Source organism: Clinocottus analis, unplaced genomic scaffold (genome assembly GCF_023055335.1).
Source record: "Clinocottus analis isolate CAN_PGR_092001 unplaced genomic scaffold, fCliAna1.0.p SCAF_9, whole genome shotgun sequence".
Lineage (NCBI taxonomy): Eukaryota > Metazoa > Chordata > Actinopteri > Perciformes > Cottidae > Clinocottus > Clinocottus analis.
The window spans coordinates 3,387,471-3,400,601 of record NW_027176251.1 but is presented as its reverse complement, the minus strand read 5'-3'; the positions used below and the strand labels follow the sequence as shown (position 1 = coordinate 3,400,601).

The 13,131-nt window shown below is 46.1% G+C and overlaps 3 protein-coding genes across 3 annotated transcripts; all 3 read left to right on the top strand.

Moving 5' to 3' along the window:
- The first annotated feature begins 290 nt into the window (after positions 1-290).
- On the top strand, positions 291-3,893 carry znf576.2 (zinc finger protein 576, tandem duplicate 2). Its single transcript, XM_068569677.1, has 5 exons — positions 291-400; positions 1,088-1,286; positions 1,387-1,502; positions 1,807-1,950; positions 2,084-3,893. The coding sequence occupies exons 2-5, from the start codon at positions 1,133-1,135 to the stop codon at positions 2,936-2,938; spliced, it is 1,269 nt and encodes a 422-aa protein (XP_068425778.1). The 5' UTR covers positions 291-400; positions 1,088-1,132; the 3' UTR covers positions 2,939-3,893.
- Positions 3,894-4,732: 839 nt separating this feature from the next.
- On the top strand, positions 4,733-9,632 carry wu:fe05a04 (zinc finger protein 852). Its single transcript, XM_068569673.1, has 5 exons — positions 4,733-4,758; positions 4,917-5,087; positions 5,233-5,779; positions 6,360-7,321; positions 8,258-9,632. Exons 3-5 carry the CDS (start codon positions 5,242-5,244, stop codon positions 8,966-8,968), a joined length of 2,211 nt encoding a protein of 736 aa, XP_068425774.1. The 5' UTR covers positions 4,733-4,758; positions 4,917-5,087; positions 5,233-5,241; the 3' UTR covers positions 8,969-9,632.
- An 890-nt stretch (positions 9,633-10,522) lies between these two features.
- Positions 10,523-12,785, top strand: si:ch211-79k12.2 (uncharacterized protein LOC568844 homolog). The gene is made up of 3 exons (XM_068569676.1): positions 10,523-10,673; positions 10,840-11,104; positions 11,187-12,785. Exons 1-3 carry the CDS (start codon positions 10,650-10,652, stop codon positions 12,764-12,766), a joined length of 1,869 nt encoding a protein of 622 aa, XP_068425777.1. The 5' UTR covers positions 10,523-10,649; the 3' UTR covers positions 12,767-12,785.
- Positions 12,786-13,131: the final 346 nt, after the last annotated feature.

The following is a 13,131-nucleotide window of genomic DNA, read 5'->3' as shown; positions in this document are numbered from 1 at the left end:
TTATTACATTATACAACTGTGCGATCTTTTTAAGGAAGTGTTGTTTCAAGCTATATTCACTACGATACAAAGTGCAGCTTTGTATCAGCCACAGAAAAACATGGCTGGTCCATTTTCTTTTTATATTGGATTTTTTTTTGTCTTTGTCAGAGCATCACCAACGACAATAACAACACAGTCCTAAAGATTGCGCGGCAGCCATCTTAGTTGTACCAGCGCACACGCACGCACGCACGTACACACACACACACACACACACACACACACACACACACACACACACGCACACACACACACACACACACACACGCACACACACACCAGGAAGTGTCCGATCTATCCGTTGTACTTCTCTGGGGTCAACTCTTTCAGTCAAACTATCGGCAAAGAGCGGCTAGAGGTAAACGGCTACTCAATTTATAATTTACTGTTTTAAAATATGTAGGTGTGTTAATTAACGTGCGTTATAACGGCTCATGTCATACACACGCACGCGCCAAACGGAGTTAAAACTCGGGAAGTATGAAAAGTCTTCGATCGTCTTTGAATGGCAGCCAGTGTTGTTAGCGCGAACCAGCGGGTAGCTAGCGTTAGCCCACTCGATGGGCTGGTACTTCACGATATGGGTCAGCTACGGGACACCTACATAAAACTAAAGCATGTGCATTTCCCACGAACAGTTAACGTTCGCCAAATAAACCTGTTTTGGTGTTTTAATGCGTTAACTGGGGTGTTCGTGGTCTCTCGTGGCGCTAGTTAGCTTAGCTAGCATAGCTAGCTAGCGGCCTTAAGGGCAGTAACGGATCGTCAACGTGAGCCGAGATGAGCTGAAACTTGCATGTGTGTTGTGGGATGCGGGACTAATATTCACTGAATACGTTGTGTTTTATATAAGCAGCTGTTTTACAGTAACCTTGCACTCATTAAATTGTTGGATAATGTCTTTGTTGTCATCTGTTGAACATAAGAAGACTGGGATTAGCGCTACTTGATTAGCGCAATGTTATTTTCACGCTGTCAACAAAAACACCGTTTGTGAGAAGTACCTGACTTTCATATTTGTCCCCCTTTATTTATTTATTTTCAGGACGTTTTTTAGTGTCTGCCTGTGGAGACCAGCCAGGATACCGAGATGGACTCGGACATTTTGAACATAGAAGAGATAGTGATGGGGGGATTGCCAGTTCCACCTCCTGAAGTTCCTCCACAAAAACCACCACCACCAGCAGCAACGTACAAACCCAAACCCATCACTTTGAATGGACCTGCAGGCTCCGTTCAATCCTGTACGTGTTTTATGGTCACAACTTCAACTCTGTTTGCTGACAGCAACTGAAAAATTCATTGTCAATGCATGATCTCCCTAATCATGATGTATCTTTCCAGACCAGCATGAAAACCTGCAGTGTTTCCAGTGCTTCATCACCTTCTGCAGTGCCAAAGCCAAGGAAAGGCATATGAAGAAGAGCCACCGGGAAGAGTATAAGCAACAGCTTCAGCAGGTAAGCATCATCATATCAGTCCATTGAATGACTAGAGAGTAACAGTTTGACCAATTGCCCTACACGTAACTATACTTTTAAGTCTTTATGCAGATGAAAATAACAGTATATATTAGAGTAATATGTAATTTAGAAGACTGTATAAACAGACATCAATAAACTCAAACATGAAATGAGCTGTGGACATAAATGTATGCTGCGTCAGCCCTTCATGCTGACCCTGTGTTGTATGATCTTATCCATGCCTGTTCCAGCTCTCCCCTAATTTTGTTGTGCTTTTGTTTGTTGTTGTCTTTCTTCACAGGGAAACACATTGTTCACGTGCTATGTGTGTGACCGGTCATTTCTGTCATCTGAGGAACTGACACAGCACCAGCCAACACACAGCAAGGACGACAAGCCCTTCAAATGTGTGCACTGCAAGGAGAGCTTTAAAACATTCTCTGAAGTGAGTTTGATGATTCTGCTTTTAATTAAATGTCCTCGGCAGTATTAAAACTAAATACTACCATGAATCCCAAACAAATATGAAGCTCATATTTACCCGGTGTTTTTATTTTTGTTACCTCTCACCTTCGTAGCTAACCGCCCACAGAAGACAGGTGTGTCCAGAGAAACAGCTGGTATGTAAAGATTGCAATGAAACCTTCCGGAGCGCTGGACTGTTGCGTAATCATCGCCTGACCCAGCATCTCCGCCCAGAGTTAGAGACAGCGGAACAGCCGGAAGACCCTTCAAAAACCCACCGCTGTAAGAAGTGTGGTCAGGGCTTTGAAACGGAACCAGAGCTGATAGAACACCAGGAGAAGTATCCCGAAGGTCAGCAATGCAATGGCAGCGCTCCCTCCGTCAAGAAACGTGGACGGCCTTCCAAAGCTGAAGACCCGGCGGCTGCTGAGAAAAAGGGAAAGCGGAAAAAGAAAGATGAGGCGGAAGCGCCTGAGGAAGCAGCGAAAGCCAGCAGCACATCAGAATCCACAGCGCCTCCTGCAGAGGAAAAAGTAAAGGCAACTGGTGCAAAGCGTGGCCGTCCGACAAAAGCAGCAGCGGCAGCAAAATCAGAAGCGGAAGATATGAAGGGTCCCGAGGATGACGATCAAGCTCCAGCAAAGGAGAAGAAACCTAAAGCAGATGCTGCTGCTCCTCCGGCCCGTCAGCACCCTTGCCCCGATTGTGACCTCACATTCACGGGCCTGATTCAGCTCCGTGCTCACAAGAAGGAGAAACACGCGCCGCGGAAAGCCAACCCCTGCGAAGAATGTGAAGAGAGCTTTGCCCGCCCCGAGCAGCTGGACGCCCACATGTCACGGGCTCATGCCGTGGGCCGCCTCGCCTGTCCGGTCTGTGGGAAGAGCTTTGGCCGTGAGCGCACTTTGAAAGCTCACCAGAAAACCCACCCGGAGGAAGATACTGAAAACCCAAATGCAAAGAGATAATTGACCCATAGGGAACTTGCAGAAAGTGTGTGGTTTTTGAAGATTTTAGTTGGGAATTGTTATTTTGTTTTTTAAATACTTTTTTTTTTTTTTTTTTTTTTTACATTGGAGGTCTCATCCTCCTGATGGTAGTTCAGAGTTTGGAATGGTTTTGAATTTCAGTTTTGATTATGACAGGTTGAGATATTGATCACACAGACACCGCCTAAACTGACTAACCAAATGTTGTTAAATCCATCTATTGCACCTGTTGCCACAAAACATAGTTTATTTGTAAAAAAAACAACAACAAAAAACAACTGTTTTGATTTAACTTTTTTAATGATGTATTTTGTCTGTTTTTTTGTATTATTTTGAAATGTGTGTGGTTTGAATTTATTACTTGGACTCTTGAGTTCAACTCCCTGTGGTTTTAACAAAAAAAGGTATAAAAAAAATTAGTTTTTATTTCCTCTTGTTTTTATTCCAACACAAATTGGGTATTTACCTATTCTGAAGCAAATTAGATGCCTAGTAGAAATACTATGTTTGAATGTGCGGACAGTTTGTCAAAAAAAAAATTATGTACAGCTTCTGGTTCATGTTGCGCATTTTTTTTTACTCCTAATATTTTGATTATGTTCCTATCTAAATTAAAAAAAAATCATGATTTTGTTCTGTTAAGAAAATACGTTCTCTTAGAGCTCCAGATTAAATGTGGGCAGAAATGATCCACTATAATCCTCCTTGTCTATGGTAAAAAGAAAAATGGTCCTTTTAAAATTTTTCACTTATTAGAATAATATTTTATGTCTTAGACATTTCTTAACTGGAACTCGTGACTCTTAAACGCCTTTGAGTCCCAAAAGAAACTGTATATCATGTGTTTTTAACTGATTGGATTGTTTCTCTCCCCACTGCAATGTGTCTGGACACTGCAAAAATGTAATAAAACATGTCATCCCACGGGAGGCTGCTGAAGAAATTACCTTTTGTCTTTGTCTCACTTCTAATGCCGCAACATGCGATTCAGATGTTTGCACAACGAGAAACGGACACACTTGATTTTAACTTTTTCCACTGGACAGCTGAACTAATCAACGTGCATTTATTTGTTATAGACAGTACAATGCAAATTGAACTCGCTCCACATTGATAAATCACAGTAATAACCAGAGTAATAATTAATCTAATGGGTTATACAAGGAATACTAAACTTAATACACTTAATGTCTAGCTATTGTGTAATACTATATAAAAGTACTTAAGTATCACCTGTAAAATGTCTTCATTTGGCATCACAGCACCTGAATATTGTAACTGATTAATATATTTTTTTCATACTCGTGTGTATTTTAATGTTCAATTCAATTCAGTTTTTTTTGTATAGCCCAAAATCACAAATACAAGCTTTGCCTCGGAGGGCTTATACATGACATCCCTGTCCCAGAACCTCACATCGGATCAGGAAAACTCCCCCAAATACAGATAGTAAAAACCCTTTAACAGGGAAAACCATGCTGCAGCGGCTCACTGTGGAGCTTCTTCTGTAATCAGCAATAAAATATTGTCAATGCATTTCATAGGCTTAGAAGTATAGAATAGCATATAAATTAGGTTCACAGGGGATATATAGGCGTGGTAGTAAACTCGTCCTGGTGAAATTCTTCTCTCACCTGTTCTGCTCTCTGATTGGCTGTTGTGTCGTGCAATACCACCCCGAACCACAGGGCGCGCTCGAGCGCCCGCGCTGGATCCCTCTCCTTATGAGGCTTCATTTGTTTTCCTCATGTTTAGCTCCCATTTATGATCTGACCGGGCTGTGTGCTGCTGTGGGCTACGTGAGTTTGTAGCGAGCCGCTCGTATCTTTCTGTCGCTGTTTTTTTTTAACGTCGTTGAAGGCGAATCTCTGTGTTTTAGCCCCGCGCAAATGTAGCTTCTGGTTTGCCTTGGGGTGAAGGGGTAACACCGAGAGGTTGTTTTCTAATTGTCCTGCAGCCACGCCGTGCCATCCTCGTTTCCTCCCGACGTTACCAGGTGAGCGAGGAGCCCAGTTCAGGTGCGTCATACATGCATTTCCACGGAAAGTTGTTTGGCAAGCGCGACGGCATTTAACACGAAGAAGTAAGAAGACTCAGAGGAATACTCCCAGATGTAGTCACTGATCAGGTAAGGCGGCATTTGACAATGTTACCACTTTCATTAGTTCATAAACATACGTTTTGTGTCTCAACGTTCAACCCGTAACTCTGCACGCTCGTTTTAAACACCTGCATCTCTATTGTGCTTTTTATCCCTCTTTGTGACCCCTCAGACTTTAGTCATGTCCATTGACTACACCATTGATATTCAGCTGACAGAGTTGGGATATCCGGACCTCCTCCAGACTTCCACAGAGCCACCCTATCGCCCCACGTCACCGGATGACTCATTCTCACCCAGTCAGGCACAAAGACTGCTGGTCAGAAGCCAGCAGCCGGGTGCTGGTGAAAAAGCAGGTGCAGCGAAGCGGACCACAGCGGTTCCCACAGCTCCTCTGACAGACAATTGTACGACACAAAACCCTGCACGCGATCCACAGGATGAGCAGGCTGTCAAAGCCGGTACAACTCTTGAGTCCACGGTGACGGATCCGCCCACCGGGCCGGAGGCCGCCGACCTGCCACAGATACCCGAGCAGGGCGACCACAGCGAGGAAGATGCTGATGACGGTGACCACGCACAGGTGGACACGACAGAGATGCTGGATGCAGAGGATACCTCCGATGGCAGTGATGTGTCAGATGTGTATGAGGAGGAAGAGGAGGTTGAAGATGATGAGGAGGAGGAGGAGGAGGAGGATGAGGAGAGACTAAATGATGGTACGGCTCCTTCACTTATACCCTCATTAGCAGGTAGTAGTGTGTCTGAAAGGCAGATGTTTTATCAGAATTGCCATGAATTAATGTCCGATAGGATTTTTTTTTCTTATTGTCAACAAGTCCTATAAAAAGATCCAAATCATCAATGAATTGATCGTTGTAACACGTGTTGTCTGTGAGGTTGAAGCTTGATACAGTTTCTCTTGGCTTATTTTGTTGTCTTAAAACAAGTAGACATCCTTTGGGTCTACAGAGCGACATGTGCCGACATTACAATGGATTTTGGGCATTGTAGTCTACTTAACACACATATGCACACTGTTCTGCGGCTGGAAATATGCACGCAAGCGCCATATGTGTATTAATCCACTACTGAAAATAGATCCTCCGATTTGAAAATGCACTGTTTAAATACTATTTGCTAAAAACTACAGTGCCCAGCTGTTTTTTTGTTGACTATTTTAGCCCTGAAAAAAAACAAACACACATTTGAGACCTGTTTTACCTTCTTTATTTTTTACTTAAACCACAATATAACTTTTCTTTTTTGGCCCAATTTTCATTTCCGTCTCTCCCACAGAGTCGAGTCAGTCAGGCGACTTCCTCTGCAGCGTCTGTGATCTGCAGCTGCCCTCCAAATTCAAGCTCCAGGATCACATGAATCTGCACACGGGAGCGCGGCCTTACTCCTGCGCTGAATGTCGGAAGCGCTTCTGCCAGATCGACAGCTACCTCGTCCACCTGCGCACGCACGCCCAGACCAAAGTGGACGTGTTCCGGTGCCGCATATGTCTGTCCGACTTCTTGTCGCAGAGAGATTTGAAAGTCCACCTGTCGAGAACTCACTTTGAGAAAGAGTTTTACGAGTGTGACCAGTGCAAACGGGTTTTCACTTCCCGGAAGGCGTGCGAATATCACGTGCGGATCCCCAAATGCCAGCTGGATGTCCTTTGTGAGACGTGTGGCCGCAGGTTCTCCACTGCGAAATCTCTGGCGCGCCACCGCAAGTCCACGTGCCATCGCAGTTTCAAATGCACCGACTGCGCAAAGACCTTCCGCAAGAAGAACGCCCTCCTGAAGCACAGCTTCTCCCATCTCGGTTTGCTGCCTTACACCTGCGTACGCTGCCGCTGCCACTACCGCCTGGCCAAGCTGTACCGCAAGCACAAGTGCGAACCCGAGCGCATTCATTGCGTGGCCTGCCTGCGGGAGTTTAGCAGTCAGTTGGCGTTCCAGCGGCACAAAAAGGACACCGGCTGTTGGGGCAACCAGGAGCCGAAGGGGGACGAGATCCGGTGTTTGGAGTGCGGAGAGAGATTCGACACTACGGAGGAGCTGAAGCAACACGCCGGGGCTCACCAGAGGGTGCTGAAATGCGCTGAATGTGGGAAGGGCTTCCGGTCGGCCTTGCTGTTGATGTCCCACATGGGGGGCCATGCCGCCAACTCGCCATGCCTCTGTCAGAGCTGCGGACTGGGCTTCCCCCACCAGCAGAACTACGACAGCCACCTCAAGACCTGCGGACAGACTGCCCCGCCTGCGGTGAGTGTTTATTATCTTTGTCCGTCTATTCAATTCAAATCCTACAATGGCTGTATTTGCCTGTTCCAAATCTGGTTCGTCTGTCCAAGTACGGTACGATCGTATAACTAGAATCTTGTTCATGAGACAAATTCTCCCTAATATTAGATTAGGAATGAAACGGGCGTTGAAAAGGAGTTTGGAAACGCTCCTATTGTTGGCAGACAAAGCAAATTCATATGTTCACGCAGAAATAAACTCTACTTTTCTCCGTGACTTTTCTTTTTCTATTCGTTCATCCATTGACAGACTCGCGAGGGCGGGGCTCTGCAGATCATGATGAGTCACCTGCAGCAGAAGGCGCGGGATAGGATGTGACGCACATTTTAGTAAAAAAAAATATTGAAACATTTTTTTATTGTTAGTGACACAGTATCACCTCAAACTTGGATGTAACATTATTATTAACATAACACTATAATATGACCTTTTTAAGGTGTGAAATAGATGAAGGGTTATTTTATTCATTCATTTATAAAAAAATGTTTTTGAAGTGGTGTTCAGTGACTCATTTGTTTATATGGTGTATAGATGTAATTTGAATTATTCAAAATTCTATGAAAATGAAAATTCCCTTTTTAAGCAGATGCTCATGAAAACAGCCTTCTAATGTCAAACTCTGCACATGCAACATTCTGCAAACATCCAAGTGAAGTAACGATGAGAAAAGCTCGTGTAAGTGGAGCCGCGCTTTACATTTTGGATGTTGGAGCTTCTATAAACGACCACAAAAACAATATCGGAGGCTCTTTTCTTGTTGCGTTGTGTTGCTGTGTCTTGGAAACGTCCTCTGGCAAGTTGTAGGTCTCCCCAGCTTGATTTATATTTGACATGTTTTATTAGTTTTGTGCAATTCATTGAGTGACTCAAATGTTGATGTTTTTTATTTTATTTCAGGGGGCACTCAAAAAACGGAAGGTCAATGCAAAACCAGACTCATCGCTTCCAACGGCCGCCGTGCCTGCTGCCGTCTACAACAATCCTGCTGCTGTCAACAACGCTGCTGCTGGGACGGGGGGGGCCTTTGCTGGCGGGGGCCAATCCGATGGATTGTGGAAACTAACCCTCAACGAACAGCCGCCCTCAGGTGTCAAACTTGTTGTGCTTCTCTCCGTCTGTCCACCTCAAGCCGTCAGCCTGACGACCACCTCTGCAGTCGCTCCGAGGCTTCCCATCAAGCGGGGCCGGCCGAAAAAGGCGCCTCCACCGGCCAATTCGAGTAAACCCCTCGGGGGGAATTCTGCTCTCAAGACAAATGGCCCCTCGGGTTTGGCGGCCGGGATGAAACGGGATCCACAGTGGGAAGCGCCACTGGATTTGTCAATTAAGCCTAACTTATCCACGTCGACTCTCGGCAACGTTCCTCTTCCTCCTATTAAAGGGGAGCCAGGAGAAGTTGAAATCTCAGGAGGTGTTCGCAGCACTGATAGACAATCATTTAAAAACACCTACAGCAAAGTTAAAGTTGTTAAAACAAATCTGGGAGAGACGGATGCAAATACTGAAGGGAAGCAATTTGAAGTGGATCCCATGGACCTCTCCAGGTCTGCTGTTGACGCTGCGGCCTCTGGACTGATTGCAGATGTGAAGAAGGAGCCCGAATCTTAGGGTCCCGATCTTCATCCAGATCCTGCCAGCTGACGGAGAAAGAAATTAAGATGGAGGTCGCCATTGCTGAAGAAAAATAAACAATAATTTTCAGTAAACTAAAAAGAATAATACATAAATCCATAGTCACACATAGAAGTGTTATTCTACAGCCAGAACAGTATACTATTCAATATTGTATATATTTGTCATCATTTCATCTCCCATCACGCCCCTTACTACTGAGAATATACGCTTAAAGAAATCAAGTGTATTTCCAGCGGCTGACTGTGTGACCTTTAGGTTTAGAATAAGAAATCTGATTGTTTCCTCTGTAATTTTCGAACAAAACATTCCAAGCTCTATCGCTTTTTAAGGCCTTTTTATTTTTATTTCGGGGTAAATGAAAATGTTTGTGTGGGGGGAAGTTAAATCCCATAGGTGTATTAACGTGTATTAAGGTAAATGAAAACACTGGATTTGTATTTGTATTCAGCTGGGAACTTGAAATTATTTTTGTGTAAAGAAACTTTCACTTTTAGTACTTTAAGGAATGCAAATAATGCTAGTTATGGTACAATGACATTCTGTCACTTTGTGATTTACAGTTGCTGATCTTTCACTCTGCAGGTATCTTTTGATGTATTAAAAATAAGGGCAAATAAACAGTTTTTTTATGACACAATATTTGTTAACTTCTTTTTTTGTATGATTTCTAAAACGTTGCATGATTTCTTTGCTTCAACAGGAATGCAGCTACAGAGTCAGGGACGTATTTTAAAACCAGAGTTTATGTTTTTAGTAAAGCTAAAGACAGATAGTAAGACTAGATTATAATACAAATTGACATGTTGTCTTGGAGACATTCTGTGTCGTGCGCCTGCTGGTGAGTTTAGTTATTATGACAAAGGTAAAGTTCATAGCTTCCTTTTTAAAATATGATTTAATTTTATGAAATTAGCTTTTAATTGGAAAATATCTTCAAATATTAAAAGACACACCACAGTCTAAAATGCTTTTAAACCTTTGACCATCTATTATTCATAGTTTTAGCAATTTATTCTTTTGTGACTGTAATATGCTTTTGGGATTCCATCATTTGATAAAAAATAAAAAAATAAAAAATGTACCTTTACAGCCTGAAAGCAATTATTTATCAAATGCTATTTACAGAGACATATTTATTTTTTTACATTTCCTCTTATCTTCTAATACTGATTTAGAACATGTATATATTGCGTGTACATATAATATGTATAAATTATGTCAAGCATATAATATATACCATTTACATTTTTATTATAATATATATATATATAATATATATATATTATATTATATTATAATATTATATTATATTATAATATTATATTATATATATATATTATATATATATTATATAATATATATATATAATATATATATATTATATATATATTATATATATATATATATATATATATCGTTTTAATGTCTCGCAGTGAATTTTTTTTTTTTTTAATAAAAAAATAAAAAGACCACTTCGTGTCACATGACTAAATGACCCGGAAACACTCCGTCTGCGAGGTGAACGGGAGGAGGCTCCAGAGGGGACGTTATAAAGAACGCATTTTGTTGTTGTTACTGTCATTGTTTTGACCCCCAGTGTTCGAAGGCTTGAGCTCGTGGCTCTTAAGCCGAGCTGACGACGTTCACACCCGCCATGGACAAAGACAGAAGCGACGTCGTAAGTATGCGACCTCGTTATTTCACACCGTTCGCTCGTGGGAGGAACCAATGTCTTCAGCTACAGTCCTGCTCGTCATTGCACAGTAACCTGGTCGTGTGCCTCTTCGTTCATTAGGGCTACAACTATACCTTGTTGTTTTTGTGTTGTTGTTGTTGTTCTGCAGCGGGCTCAGTGCTCCTGGATGGAGGTGCATCAGTTCATTGGAGACCTCATCACATCTGGAAGCGCCTTGCAGGACCAGCCAGATGTGCTGAACGCCGCGTGGGGCGTGGCCTCTGGGGGTATGGAGGCTCTGCGGTTCAAAGGTGCTTCACTTGAACCCCTGCAGCAGCTGCGACCTGGCCGGGACAAGTCCGAGGCAGAGCTCTGTCGACAGGTCCAGCCCGGGGCGTCCCAGAGGAAGGGAGAGGCCCGAGACAAGAGAGGAGGTGAGCGCTCAGAAATAACAAGTCGAGCTCAGTCATTTTCTTGCATTCATTTAATTGTCATGCATATTTATTTCCCGTCTAGACGTGCACAATGCCTGCGCCTGCCCTGGCTGCCCTTCCGCCACCTCTCCGCCGTCCTTTGAGACTTTAAAACCGAGGCAATCCTTGCCCGCGCCCTCCCACTCGGACGCGCTGTGCCACCCCAAAGACCTGAGCAGCGCCGCGTCCATGAGCCTCAACATGTGCTTGCCGGACACCCCGGAGCCCAGCAGCACCACGTCCGAGCTCGAGACCAGGCAGTCCGGTCGGCCCCAGAGGGGGGGCGACGACAGGGGGCCTGCGGACCAGACGGCTTCCTCCAGAGCGTCCTCGGGCCCCTTCTCCCACCTCTCCATGTTTCCCTGCCTGTGTTGCCACCGCAGCCTCCAGACCTGCACCCAGATGCTGAGCAACCAGGAAGGCGCCGACTCCCTGTTTTCTCACGCCCACGGCCATCACCCTTTCCATCACCACCACTGTCCCATCGCCTCGTGCTTACCCTGCCCTCAGCTGGGCCGCTCTCACGCCCCGCAGTTCTCTGGCCCTTTCCCCTGCTTGCCCTGCCAGGGCTCCTTCCCGGCCTGCACTCAGGTCTGCCACCACCAGCACAGGCAAACGCACGCTCAGCAGCAGGTGGAGAGGGGCCGGGCGGGCACGGCCATGTTGTCCCTTCATCCCTGCATGCACTGCTCTGCGTCTTTCCCCCGGCCGTCCCAGTTGCTGCAGCACCAGCGCTCCGAGCACGCCCAGAAACCGCCGGGCTTCCTCTGCACGGAGTGCGGCAGGGCCTTCAACTCGCACAGCAACCTCCGCATCCACCTCAACGTGCACACCGGGGCGCGGCCCTACACCTGCTCCGACTGCGGGAAGAGTTTCAGCCAGTCGGGGGCTCTGAAGATCCACAGGCGGATTCACACCGGCGAAAGGCCGTACACATGCGGGTTCTGCGGCAGGGGGTTCCCCCATCTGGCGGGGGTCCGGGCCCACCAGAGGACCCACACGGGGGAGAAGCCCTACTGCTGCAGCCAGTGTGGGAAATGCTTCACCCAGTCAGGAGCGCTTAAGATTCATATGCGCATCCACACCGGGGAGAGGCCCTTCATCTGCAGCTTTTGCGACAAAAGCTTCTCCAACCGCTCCGGGATCCGCTTCCACTACCGCACGGTCCACGGACTGACCCCCGAGCACGCCAGGGAGGCTGGAGCCGGGGATGCGTATCGGGCGGCGCCCGGGGCAGCAGCAGCCGGACGCAGCTGTCCACCGGGGCGTCCCAGGACTTTCCCCCAAACCAACGTCGGGCTGAACGCACCTCACGGCTCACACAGCAACCCGCACACGGCTCCGAAGCCCGGAGAGTCTCCGGCGGCGACCGACGCGCGCGCCGGCGGCGAGGGAAAAGCTCACTCGGAGGGGGCGAACCCGGGAGGCCACAGAGCGGGGCTCCCGTATGCATGCGAGGACTGCGGCCTGCGCTTTAAGGACGCACCGTCCCGAAACCGGCACCAGACCCTGATGCACTACTCGTCCGAGGGGAGAGAGGAGGAGGAGGAGGAAGAGGAGGAGGAAGGGCAGAGGAAAGAGTTAAGCACAGACAAGAGGGTCCACGATAACAGCGGGGAGTGAATAAACAAGTAAATCAGGACTTGAAATGCATTTGTACTTTTAATTACTGCGATTTCATGTTGATTTATGCGGCTCCTGTGGACAAAAGCGTTTCCTTTTAGAAAACCTCTTATTTCCCAGGGGTCTGCCCCGCTCAGTCCTGGAGGGCCTCCCTTCCCTCCAGCGGGTCCAGCAATACCGGGCCTCCAGCAGCAAGTCTGACCTCAGAGGGCTGGTTTTTTTTTTGTTTGCCAGAGGCCCCGTTGTGGTCTGAGCCGAAGGCGTTTCTGGTGAACTTTGCATGATTCCTTCTGATTTCGACCCACTCTGATGGCTTTAAGAATAGCTATATCTCGCTGATGGTCTCGTTTACTTGTGTGTGTGTG